General features: G+C 45.0%; 1 protein-coding gene across 2 annotated transcripts in view; it reads left to right on the top strand.

The window, feature by feature from the left end:
• KCTD20 (potassium channel tetramerization domain containing 20) overlaps positions 1 to 12,858 on the top strand; it is a 29,940-nt gene that overhangs the window by 3,298 nt on the left and 13,784 nt on the right. The window contains exon 2 of one of the 2 annotated variants that reach the window (XM_066204130.1): positions 843 to 914. Coding sequence is in view for 1 of the 2 variants with exons in the window: in XM_066204128.1 (XP_066060225.1) it covers positions 8,097 to 8,107 (11 nt within the window). In the remaining variant the exon portion in view is untranslated. Of the gene's footprint in view, positions 1 to 842; positions 915 to 8,064; positions 8,108 to 12,858 lie in introns of those variants that run through there. The other variant, XM_066204128.1, reaches the window with a different exon arrangement.

The following is a 12,858-nucleotide window of genomic DNA, read 5'->3' as shown; positions in this document are numbered from 1 at the left end:
AAAACCCATTAGTAGAAAATTTGGGTGTAGAGAAAAGTGAATAATATTTGACCCTGTGTAATGAATTTGCTGTAAGGCTCCAGTGCTGTAGTCAACATCACCTTTGTCCCCCTTTGCCAAAAGCTGTGATCACCAAGGGACATTGACCAGGCAGTGGGACTGCATTAATAATTGCATCACAGAGTTGCGGAGTGTGTTTGGATAGTCAGTGCACGATGAAAGGCCAACTCAGCAGCCAAATAACTGGGGGAAGGAGCCTTGCAGCACTGCTGAAATAGCACCTGTGTGCTCTGTCTTTGGTGCCTGTGCTTGCCAAAGCCACTGTCAGGAACTCTTCCTCCTTCTAGAAAGTCAGATCCTGCCTAATAAATGCCAAGTGAGTGTCCTGAAAGCTTCAGCTTGGGGTGGACTCTGGAACTGCTGTGTTCTGCTTGGAGATCCCAGAGGAGTGTGTGGATAATGAGCACTTTCTTTACAAGAAAAATGCTGAGTTGATGCCTGCTGATAAAGGTCACTTGGGCTGTCTAAAGGATCCTCTGATTTTTAAATGAGTTTCTTAATAAAAAGTGAATTTAGCCATGGGATCAGTACATTACGGCTAATTTAACCCACATCCAAGCAACACAATAAACACCTTTTCTGTGGGAGGAGATGTGAAAGGATGGGGAGCCATCAACATTTTTTTTCTTCACTTTATTAATAAATAGCATAATCAGAGCTAACATCAAGTTTAGAAATTACCAATCTGGTGTCATTAACATTCTTGTGGCAGTGTGTGATGGCAGTATCTGGTGTTTGGGGAGAGCTGGCCAGGCTGCTGATGAAAGCCCCTCTGATTTCAGGTTCCTGAGCCCAGTGTCCCCTCCGGTTCCATCATGACAGTCGGGTAGTGCTGCTGGACCACCTTGGCCAAGGTTGGTACAATTTGGGGTCTCTGGCTTTTGGGTGGCCTTGCCATGTGAATTGTTCCCTGGGCCAGGACAGTGCAGAGAAACTGGGGCTTGTAACCCAGCCAGTGGGGAGGGGATGTGTTTTGGGAGTGTTACAGAGCAATAATTACAGGTACTGAAGTAGCTGAAGTCCTGGATCCTGCCTTCCCTGTGTACTTCCATGAGTTTTCACAACCATTTCTCCTCCTGTGTCTTGCTCCAGTTCTAATTTGCAGTCACACTGTGTCCTCCAGCCTCAGCAGAGACTTCAGACTGGCCCCTGTGGACTTTGGATCCACTTTTTGGAGCATGAAAGAGAGCTAAGGGCATTTGAAGGGCAGCTGGTCCATAAGCATAGGCCTGAAATTGAGAAGGAAAATCAATGTCTGTTAGTCTTGGAAGCAGCACTGAACATGGGCTGTAGTTGCTGAAGCTCAACATTCAGTAATTTCTTTTGCGATTTGTGATTGTTATTTTCTTGTTGCCCTCAGAACAACCTCAAATGTGTTATACACAGCTATTAAAAATGGCGTTAATCCATGGATTGCTCCTGGCAGCAGAAATGTTCAGCCATTGCTTTGGTTTTGCTACTGAACACACAAATAGAGAAATACCCTTGTGAACTATAAAATGTTACAGTCATATGTATCCCACTGTCAGAGTGACTGAGAATTACTCAACTTTTTACTGCGAGAACAAAAAGCTGCCCGAGATTCAATACAGGAATAGCCATAACAAGCAATAAAAAAGAGATGATGGAAATGGACTGAAGACAAAGAAATGAGAGTACAGCTCTGTGCCGGGTCTGCCTCTGCAATTTGTGGACAAATAGTCTAGATTAGAGTGTATTAGTCAGCCCTGCTTTCAGTGACAACAGCGTGTGTTCCAAGAACTGAGAAATGAAAGCATTTCCCAACCAGCTCCCATAAAACAGTGCCTGCTACGTCCCTGACCCGTGCTGGGTGTCAGAGTTTAGTCCATTGAATCAGGAAGTTTTCAGCAGGAAGCAGAGTTTGGCAGCCATAAAAACAGAACTGACCCTTGTACAGCAGTGAGAAGCAGTGTGTAACAGTTAATGATTGCTGCTGCCACGTGGTTTGTATGCAAAGTTTTGGCTACACAGCTTTGCAAAACAGATGAGGAAGATGTAAACAACAAGGTCACGTTGAATAAAAGAGGGGTTTTCAATAAGTGTCATTCCTGGGTTGGAAAGCATAGCTGAGTGCCCTGGAGCCCAAGCCTGTGGCTCGCTGTGCTGGGACAGCAGCTGGTCACGTTTCCTGAAATGAATCTGTGCGTCCACGTGATGCCACTGGATGTCCTGTAAACCGTCAGGATTAAGCATCTGCCCCAGTTTGAGCAATATGCTCACTTTAATAACAGTTCAGGTTATTTTTCTCTAAGTGGTGCCTGATTTATAACTGAATGACTGCAATTTTCAGGTCATTCTGGTAACTCGGATAAATTGGGGTGAGAGGTGCACAAAAGATATGAGTGGGGAAAAGGCAGGAAGAGAGAAACTGATAGCGGCAGAGTTTCTGGATGGACTGGACATGAGCAGGGTGGATTTTCCAAGTCCCTCAGTTCACGTGCTCAGTATCATCTGGTAGTTCAACATGACTGGAACAAACAACAGAGAAAAACAGAATAAGGTAGCTTTAGCTTTAACCCCTGTGAAAGTGAGCTCATTTCTTCTTCCTCTGGGCAAGTGGATTAAAAATCATGGTGTTACATAATCTCTACCCACAGAAAAGCTTCCGTCTGCCTGGAATGTTATCTGCTGTGGCAGTTGGTGGTTATGAATGAGTTCCCTAATCCATTGACAGAAATGCTCCAGCAGGCACTCACAGACTTCCCTGTAGTCTAATGCTTGCTGGGAAGCCCTTGGTCAGATGGCAGGGGCTGATACAGCCTCAGGAGAGGGAGGTGTACATGGCAAAGGCCTTTAAACTGATAGGGGTTTTGGAAAAAAAAGACTTTACTGCCTGTGTTGGGAAAGGAATCCAACTAAGGAATAGAAAAGAAACAGATCATTAAAATCTCAAGTTTTGATTTGCTGTTAAAATTTGATTTCTTAAATCCATGGAGTTTCTCTCATATATATGAGCACAACCCGGCCTTCTTCTATAGGATCTAATTTTTCTTTTTCCTTTCAGACTGACCAAGTTAAAAATATGAAAAATCATAAGATTATTCAGTCATGTGCAAATCAGATGATTCAGGTATATTTGAGAAGTGGTTCAGCTTTAATGTAAAGCACCTAAAGACCATAAGGTTTTGCTCCAAATCCAGGCTTTGCTGAGATCCATCCTAAGCATGTGTAAGTTAGCCAATGTTTGAGTCACTTGGGACAGGCAGGTTTTAGCTTTTACTCTAAATGCTGCTGATGTGTGGACCCAGCTGTGCTGCCCAGCGATTTCAGAGCTCTCTTTGAGTGCAGTCGAAGCCATCGATTTGGACACTGCACTAATGGAGAACAATATTGATCATGAGCATTTCTTGGGCACGTGGGAGAGGAGCTTTCTCATTGCCAGCATCCTGTCCTGTGTCACATCCAGTAATGGGGCTGGATGTGTGTACCCCTGCCCAGCCCAGGCTGGTGGGATGTGCTGGGGGGGTGGGAAGGGCGCTGGGACAGCTCTGTCCCTGCTCTGGTGCTCTGGGGTGGAAATCCCCTGGCAGGGCTGAACCAGGTGTCTCAGAAAGACCAGGATGAGAGGATTTGATGCAAGGATGCAGGTTTGCTGTCAGGCCCGAGGAGTGATAAACAGCTGGGTTACAGGAGGTCAGCTGGGGATGCTGTGCACAAGATACTGAAGTGAAACCAGTCTAATGATTTCTGTTACCTTGTGCTGGCCGAGCAAGGGGGAAGCTGGGTTTGTTTATTGATAACTGTAAAGCTGTAGAGAGCTTTGTGCATTAGTGCTGGGCTATATTTAAATGGTGTCCTGTTTATCAAATGTCCTTATTACAAAATGTTCTTTGCCAAGATCATGGGTCTCTCCTTTTTAAAGTTGGTTTTGAAAATCAGTTGTTTTCAGAAAAATGGTTACTATGCCATAGCTGTGGCACCTTTATGTGCCTTGGCTTTGTGCTGTTAAGTCATTCCAAGAGCATTTTAAAGGTGGTATGAATAGCTATGGGAAATGCCACTTCACCACTTGGAGAGTGGAATGATTGAATTTCTGAGAGATGAAACAATTCTTAGTGCAGAAAACAGAGTGTTCTCCAGCCTCTCACCGTGTGCTGCAGACACATAGTGCTAGCTTTAATTAGAAAGCTGTCACAGCTGAAGTAAAAATAACAACTCAAAACAAAACCTCCTGTGAACCAGACTCAGAGCCATGAGCCTTAAAGCCTGTACTTCTGGAGCAGCTGGAGCCCTGACAAGGAGCATTCCAGCCCCTCGTGCTGCCCAGGCCGTGTCTGGCACACCGGGCTGGAGGAAACATTAAAGTTCCCCTGCTGCGACTTGTGCTTATGGGAGAGGTGCTCCAGGTTTGGCAGTAAGAGGTGATTGATGTCTTGTGTCTTCAGCCAGACTGACAAAAGCCACCTCATTTCATGCAAACCATCTTAAGAGCTCTAAAATGTCACGGTGTGGTCACCTCTAGCCAGGACTGGGTTGAAACCCTCGGGTTAGGGGAGACTTCTTTTGGCATGTTTATAGATTCTTTAATTAGCAGGCTCTGCAGGAAAACCTATCTCCTTGTTAAGGATTTATTAAAATCACACATAAGCTCTACTGCTGGAGGATGCTAATTAATTTGAGAATCTCTTGGATTATTTAGCAGAAGGGTGAATATTCCTCACAAGGACAGGCTTTGAAGACCATTTCCTTGAAATAAGTAACTTTTAAAAAGTCCCGGCATTTCTTTTGTGTGTTATCTTTGAGATAAACACAAAACCAGCTACAGTTTTGGCTAGAATATTGCTGGGTTCTCGCTTGTCAAGGTAAAAACAAACCAGGGAGGCCTGTCCTGGAATACACTTCAATTCTAGAACTTTCTCCTTTCAAGAGTGACCTTATCCAGTACCCAAATGGGCACCTTCCCTCAGCACAAGCACCTCATTATGTGTGTTGAAATAGGCATCTTCTCTGCTTTTTCAATTTTGTATTTTTTTGGTGGTATTTTCCTTTTTTTTACTCAGTCAAAATATGGCTCCAGTTCCTGGCTAATTTTGCTAGTAACACAGCCCTAGCCAAATATTTTTTGTGGAAGAATTGTTAGTCATAGAAGAAAGAATGTAATGGAATATTCTTAGAAAGTGTTATAACTATGCTTGACATGTAAAATATTTATCCAGGCATGTAAACAAAGCAAGAGGTGTCTTGCCAATGTCCCCTTGTAAACCTTGGCTGGTTTGAAATCATGAACTGTTTTTCAGTTCATGAAAATAAAGTATCAGGTTCTCTGCTGACATGAATTACCAGAGTGCTAATGGTTGGCCTCACCTAGATGAAATTGTAGCCCCTTGCTCTTGCCTTCCTCAAAATAAATCAGGAGGTGTTTTCCAAAGAACTGTAATTGTGCTAAATAAAACTGCCGTGTTTATTTTGGTTTCGGATTACTCAGTATTACTTGCAGTTACTAATGCAGCTGCACCGTGAAAGGAGCCTTATGTTTGTTTTGCTTTTTCTTATTGTCTGTATCTTAATGAGAATTAAACCATGTGTCCCATTCGGAGGGCTCTGTTCTTTCTAAGGACAACACTGATAATGTTCTGTTTGTGCCTCAGCTCAAAGGAGCATCTCTGCCCTTCCGTAGGAAAATTCAGCTGTGGCTTTATCCGAACAGGCTTCCAGCACCTGGTGTGGTGAGATAGGGCAGGGCCCCATGGGGATGGCAGATAGTGCCCCTGGCAGGGCCCCTGTGCCAGCCTGAAACCTCCCAGACCTGGGGAAAGGTCCCCACTGCTGGCTGGGGGCATCTGAACCCTCCCAGACCTGGGGAAAGGTCCCCGCTGCTGGCTGGGGACACCTGAGCCCTTCCAGACCTGGGGAAAGGTCCCCACTGCTGGCTGGGGACACCTGAACCCTCCCAGAGCTGGGGAAAGGTTCCCACTGCTGGCTGGGGGCATCTGAAACCTCCCAGAGCTGGGGAAAGGTCCCCACTGCTGGCTGGGGACACCTGAGCCCTCCCAGAGCTGGGGAAAGGTCCCCAGTGCTGGCTGGGGACACCTGAGCCCTCCCAGAGCTGGGGAAAGGTCCCCACTGCTGGCTGGGGACACCTGAACCCTCCCAGAGCTGGGGAAAGGTCCCCAGTGCTGGCTGGGGACACCTGAACCCTCCCAGAGCTGGGGAAAGGTCCCCAGTGCTGGCTGGGGACACCTGACTTTGCCAAGCCTGGTTCTGCCCTTCCACAAACTGCTGCTGGACCTGAAGCCTCGACCTCTTTCTCAACGTGGCAATATTTCCTTGCACATTTAATTGCACGCCATTGCAGCCTCCGTGCGTTTGTTTCTTGGGGTTGCTTGGAGTTTTTTCATTGTTATTATTTTGAAAGCTCCTGTAACTGCATCCAACTTTCAAAAATGTGCCACCTATTGTTAGTTTGCCGAGCTGCCGCCGTGTAATTGGTTAGAAATGAATGGCAGTTGTAGGGCAGAGTTGTAGCAGATGAGCTGGGAATGAGTGAGCAGTTACTTGTTGGGATCCCTTCCAGAGAGGGAAGGTGGAGTTTTGAGCTGCTCGCAGCCTTTCTAAAATAAGAGTCAGAGCAAGTAGGTGCTCTTCGCTGTGGGTGAAATGTCAGATAATTTTTTTGTAGCCAACCAAAAGCTCTGTAAATGAGGAGAGGAATTTTGGGTTAGGATATTGTCTCTGCTGAGTTTTTAATTTTTACTTAATTTAAACTTATGTAATTCAAAACACACTCATAATACACCACTGCTCATCTCGAGAGATCCACAGTGGACAGTTGCTGTACTAGAAACAAAAATAAGCTTTAAAAACAAAAATTAGATTTATAAAAGCTAATTTATAAATAATACATGTACAAATTATATATAAAAATATATAAATCTATTCTTTCTCCTGATGGTTACCACCAGCCTCACCTGGTGTGGGACAGCCCCTCTTGGTGATTAGAGGTTCTTGCTGTTTACATTCCCCCAGCCTCTTTTCCAGGCCACAGGGGATTTATTGCACCTGTATCTAGACAGATGAGAGAATTGGGCATTAAAGAAATAAAATCTTGCCCCCAAACCAAAAGTAAAAACAAGTTTTTACGTACAAAAGTTAGTAATTTAGTGACTTGGATTTTTTTCTATGTTGTATTGCTGGTTTTGTTTTTGATTAAGAGCTTCCTAAATGCATCTTTCACTCAGACTTGTCGGGGCACATGGGCTTTATCACTGGCATGAGTCAGGAGGAAAACAGTTTTCTGCCTGTTTAGACTCTCTTTGCATTAAAAATCACATATTATTGATATGTGATATATTTAACTCTGTTGTTTTGTGACATTGTGTTTGGAGCAGTCTCTGAGCAATCCAGCTGTACCTTAGGGGATAGCAGTAAGAAATAGAATCGATTGATTTACTATTTGAGCTGACAGAGGGTAACATTTCCAGGTGACATAAACATGTATTGCCTTGGCCATGGCACCGGAGCACTGAGGGAAAGTGGTGGTTCTTATTTTGGCTCTTCAGCAATGCACTGATGTGTCAAAATGATTCATTTTATCCTCAGTTAGTGTAAATTTGTTTGGGCCCAAGTCCCAGGGCTCCTGGGCTTGGGAATCCATGTGCACATACTTGTGGACATAACCAAAAATCCTGGTGGCTGATTCCTCTCTGCCTGTCTGAGGGATGTGTGGCCAGGAGGGTGTTTCACCAAATGGCATCAAGGATTTAATAAAATTGAGCCTTTTCTACCACACAATTCTTGCAAGAACTGTCTGAATGAGGAATCTGGAGAGAGAGAGAGATTCGGGAGCCTTTTACTGGAGACTTAAAGCTGTTACCTCACAGGTTATATTCAAACTTTCCATGAATCAGCTGGAGGGACTTTTAACCTGAAATATTTACATGAATCAGCCGCCCGGGTTTTGGGGGAGTGACCAGTGCTGCTCAAAGAATTTAAACTGCGGAGCTTTGCTGTGCCCTGGTGCTTCCCTCTGCTCCAGCAGGATTCCAGGACCGTGGTGCAGGGAGCACCGAGCACGGATGAGCCGGCAGTAAGTGAGGGGTGCTTGGCACAGGGTTTGCTCCAGAGTTACACCAGGAAATGTGGGTCATCACTTCTGCTCAGAGCTTCTGGTGCTTGCAGGTGGATCAGATTCTCTGGTAGAACTCCCTCAGAAATACTCCTGTCCTTATGTTGTTTGCTGCAGTTTATAATTGAAAAACTGGGCTTCTCGTGATACAAATGCAGCAATTGAAATCGTGGGAATTTGGAACCAACCGTTTGATTTAACTGCCTAAGAAAAAAGTTGAGAAATAAAAGCTTTTTTTAATTCCAAAGGGATAAGGCAGCTCTTGCTTTTGTGCTTTGCTGAAGTGTGTGGGATTTCCTGAAGGCTTTATAAATACTTTTGCAGCAAATGGTAGAACAGAGAACACAGCCAAACTGTTGTCTGCAGCACTTATTCCTGTTGCAGGCTTTCACCTAAATATTTGTAGCTTAATTTAACATAGGTGAAGAGAAAGTCTAACTCACAGGTGTCAACTGCCTTAAAACTTTATTTAGCTCAGTATTGTTTATTTTGGCAGGGAACATCTGTTTTTCCTGTCTCTAGACAAGAATACCTTGAAACAGCTCATCTTTTGCCACAGTTTTTTTTCCCTTTTCTCTAATCAGATCTGCACACTCCAACCTTCTGCCAAGGAAGGAGATGTGTATTCTATATGGGCATGGCCAGCTTTATTAAAAGTGCTGAATTTCATCAGATAGCACTGGCAAAGCTGCCACTGCCATAGTGGTAAGAAACTCTTTATGAGGATCAAATATAATTTTTCAGATGACTGTCTTTATTCCAGTATTGTGAGGAAATACCCTCTGCAGCTCACTTGGGTTTGCTCTCTAACATGAATACCCTGGGCCTCAGAGGGAAGGAAATAAAAAAAGCAGTAACTTGTTGCCGTGGTAAGGAATTTTGGTCCCGTGGCAAATGCTGGATGCATTTCATCTGTTCTGTTGATGAGGCTGTCACAGTGTGACCTTCCTATTTTGGGAAAGTCTGTAATAGGTTACATCCAGTTAATAAATCTCCGTTATTTTTCTGCAGGTATCAGTCTTGGTGATTGTAAATGGGCAAAAGGAAAGCTGCTGTCAGTGTGGGGCACTGGTGAGGGGTCAGTTCAGTGCATAAACTGAGCTCTGGTGGTGACACAAGGACCTGATGACCCCCAGGTCTTAAATCAAGGTGTGCAAGTGCAGTGTTAAACCCTTCAACCCATATTGCCAGCTGTAGTTTTGAATTGCATTTGTAGAAACAGTGGATTCTTTTTGAGCCTCAAGTAAATGAGTAAGTCAGTAAACTTTGCTAACAGTGCAGCACTATGCACAGAATGGGAGAAACAATCAAGCATTTCATCAGCCTCCTTGCTGTCTCTTGCCAACATTTTCGGGCTGTCCTGCATTGCATCAGGCCTGCTGGACATTATTTTCCATCTATCATTTGAAGCCAGATGGAAAATGAATCCTCTGTATATTGATAGAGTTATTTCATAACAAGGGAAAAGCTTTTTGTCATGTGCCCATGCTGGTTCAACCTATAAATCAGCTTTTATTGTCTGCCTGTGTTTGTGTTGGGAAAATGAAATGAGGATCGCTGGGAGGTTTGTGAAAAGCAGGTGAAGGCTGCAGTTAGATGTTTTTCTCTTTGGTGCAGTCCAGGTGAATGCACTTTCATGTTGTTCTCCAGTGCTCCAGGTGTGTGTACAGGTGCCAGGGAGTGCCAGCCCCACACCTGCCAAGTCTCACCTTGCCCTGAGCATCTCTGTTGGTTCAGGTGCACAGGGCAGTGCTTGGGGCTCAGCCTGGAAATGCCTCTCTGGTTGGGAGAGTTGGGGGTGTCCAACCTGGACAGGAGAAGGCTCCAGGGGAACTTAGACCCCCTTCCAGTGCCTAAAGGGACTCTAGGAGAGCTGCAGAGGGGCTTGGGACAAGAACCTGGAGTGACAGGACAAGGGAATGGCTTCCCACTGCCAGAGGGCAGGGTTAGATGGGATATTGGGAAGGAATTCTTCCCTGTGAGGGTGGGGAGGCCCTGGCACAGGCTGCCCAGAGAAGCTGTGGCTGCCCCTGGATCCCTGGGAGTGTCCAAGGCCAGATTGGATGGGGCTTGAAGCAGCCTGGGACAGTGGAAGGTGTCCCCTGTGGCAGGGATTGGCACTGGGGGGCTTTAAGGTCCTTCACAGTCACAGAATGAGCCATCATGTTTGATCTAAGTTTTTAATAGAGGAGAACATTTCACTTTTTCCCTTTCTTTCTACCAGATGAGTTCCAATCAGTCTGCACAGCCCTCTGGAATGCCTCCCAGTGACTGGGAAGTTTTTATTGCAGGTGAACTGAGCTGACAGGCAGAATTGTTTTTTCTGTTTTTCTCTCTCCCTGGGAAAGTGTTCATCTGATGATCAGAAGCAAATAGTTACTCTGTAAATTAGAAGTTGGATTGCTACCTACTTGCCAATTTTATAATTGTTTATATCAAGTTTGATGGCTGCTTTTTTACTTAACAAATGTTACCCAGCCCAGGGGAGATCCATTATCTCCGTGCTGCATTCCCTGCTGTGGTTTATACCGTACAGTGATTCCCCTAATGCTTAACTACAGGAAACACTTCTCCTTATTTACCTTAAACCCATGAGATTGCCCTTTTTCTCCTCAAAGTAGAAAGTCAATCATTGCTAATTTGTTTCTCTGCTTTATGTTTAGAGAAACTTTTGGCATATTCTAAGGAGACTTTTTAAGAATTTATGCTGGTTTTGGCTGAGATAAAGTTAGTTTTGTTCCTAGTAGTTTATAGGGGGCTGTGATTTGGATTTTTGCTGGAAAAAAGAAGTTGTTAACACGGGTGTTTTGGTTACCACTGAGCAGGGCTCTCACAGAGCCAAGGCCTTTTTTGCTCCCCGCCCACCAGTGGGCTGGGGGTGCACAGGAGCTGAGGGAGCACAGCCAGGCCAGCTGACCCAGGGATGGATATTCCACTCCTTATGGCATCATGCTCTGCATATAGAGCTGGGGGTAGAAGGAACGGGGGGATGTTAGGAGTGATGGTGTTTTTCTTCCCAGGTGATGGAGCCCTGCTTTCCTGGGCATGACTGAACACCTTCCTGCCAATGGAAAGTAGGGAATGAATTCATTTTTTGCTTTACTTGCATGCACAGCTTTTATAGAGCTGTAGAATGCCAGACTGGCTTAGGTTAGAGGGAACCTTAAAATTCATCATGTTCCATCCCCTGCCACGGACTGGGACACCTTCCACTATCCCAGGTTGCTCCAAGCTCCATCCAACCTGGCCTTGGACACTTCCAGGGATTCTGGGGCAGCCACAGCTTCTCTGGGCACCCTGTGCCAGGGCCTCCCCACCCTCCCAGAGAACAATTCCTTCCCAATATCCCATCTAACCCTGCCCTCTGGCAGTGGGAGCCATTCCCCTTTGTCTCGTAACTCCAGTTCATTATGAGCAGTCCCTCTCTGGCTTCCTTGGAGCTCCTTCAGATCCTGGAAGGTGCTGTGAGGTCCCCACACAACCTTCTCTTTTCCTTTACCTGTTCAAACATCTGGATCTCAACCCACGAGTTTCTCTTCCAGTTCTCTCCCCATCCCACCAGGGAGCAGTGAGCATGTGGCTGTTTGGGGCTCAGTTGCCATGTGGGGTTAAACCAGGACACAAATTAAAGCCAGGCTTTAGCCACTGTGGAAAGACGTGCAGTTCCATTAGAAATCCATCTTGTTCTCAGTGTAGGACTGCGGAATTAGGTCAGGCACACCCTGCGCCCGCGTGTTTCCTGCTTGCTCATATTTCTGAGAATAATTGTACATGGGAATGTTTTTGTAGACTTAAAGGAGTGTTGTCACCTTAAAAATGAGTTGTTTGGAGTTTTATTTCAGTCGTGATGGTTAGGCTGTGGTTTAGGAAGACAGGAGGATTGTTCACCAGCTGATTCACTCACTGCTGGTCCTTCCTCACCGTTTGCAAACCAAATGGTGAAGTAAACCCACTCATTTCTACTATTTTTACTCTCTTACACCCTCTCTCTTGCCCTGCCAGGTAACAGCGAGACCCTCTTATAAGCTGTCAGGTCTTATAGCAAGGGCTTTACCCCTCAGTGGATTTTGGCAGCTAGGCTTTTCTTTGAAGTTTCTGTGAATTCTTCATACCTAAAATACTCTATAACGGCTCTTGAAAAAAATTTCACTGATAAGGAGTATATCTTTATAAAAATGATAAAATATTGTGTTTATGTAATACAATAAATAAAAAGCAGAAACCAGCACATTTGTACTGATGCTTTTGTTTTCTCTTGCTTGGTAAACGTGCTGTATCTAAATGGGTTTTCTCTGCTGGCCACGTTGCAGAATCTGAGTTTCCTTTCAGGGCACACATCACCTTGTTCTTGGTGCTCTGTGCAAGTGAAGCCATTCAGCTCCTCCAGTAATGGGGTGAGACTGTGTGCATTGGGAAGTGGCTTTGGATGTGCTTTAGATTCCTTAGGGTGGGGAAGGATAACATGCTGAAGATGTCTCAGCCTCTTTACATTCCAGAACACTTCCTTAAGGATTGCAAAGAACAGGGATCAGCCTCTTTATCTCTGCAAAGCATTTGCAGGATGAATTGTTTGTACCAATGGTGCATTGCAAAATTAAAGGGTTTCCATTTTGTGATTATGAACAATTTAAATATGACTTCCATGTTTTTTCCCTCAACAAAAGACAGGGCTCTAGACAAGTTCAAATGGAGATGGTTTCAGTGGGACCACC

The sequence above is a fragment of the Chamaea fasciata genome, unplaced genomic scaffold (assembly GCF_029207755.1).
Source record: "Chamaea fasciata isolate MVZ Bird 193981 ecotype frontalis unplaced genomic scaffold, bChaFas1.0.hap1 SCAF_25, whole genome shotgun sequence".
NCBI classification, from domain to species: domain Eukaryota; kingdom Metazoa; phylum Chordata; class Aves; order Passeriformes; family Sylviidae; genus Chamaea; species Chamaea fasciata.
Note: the sequence above shows the minus strand (reverse complement) of the source record. Positions and strands in the feature narration are given on the sequence as shown.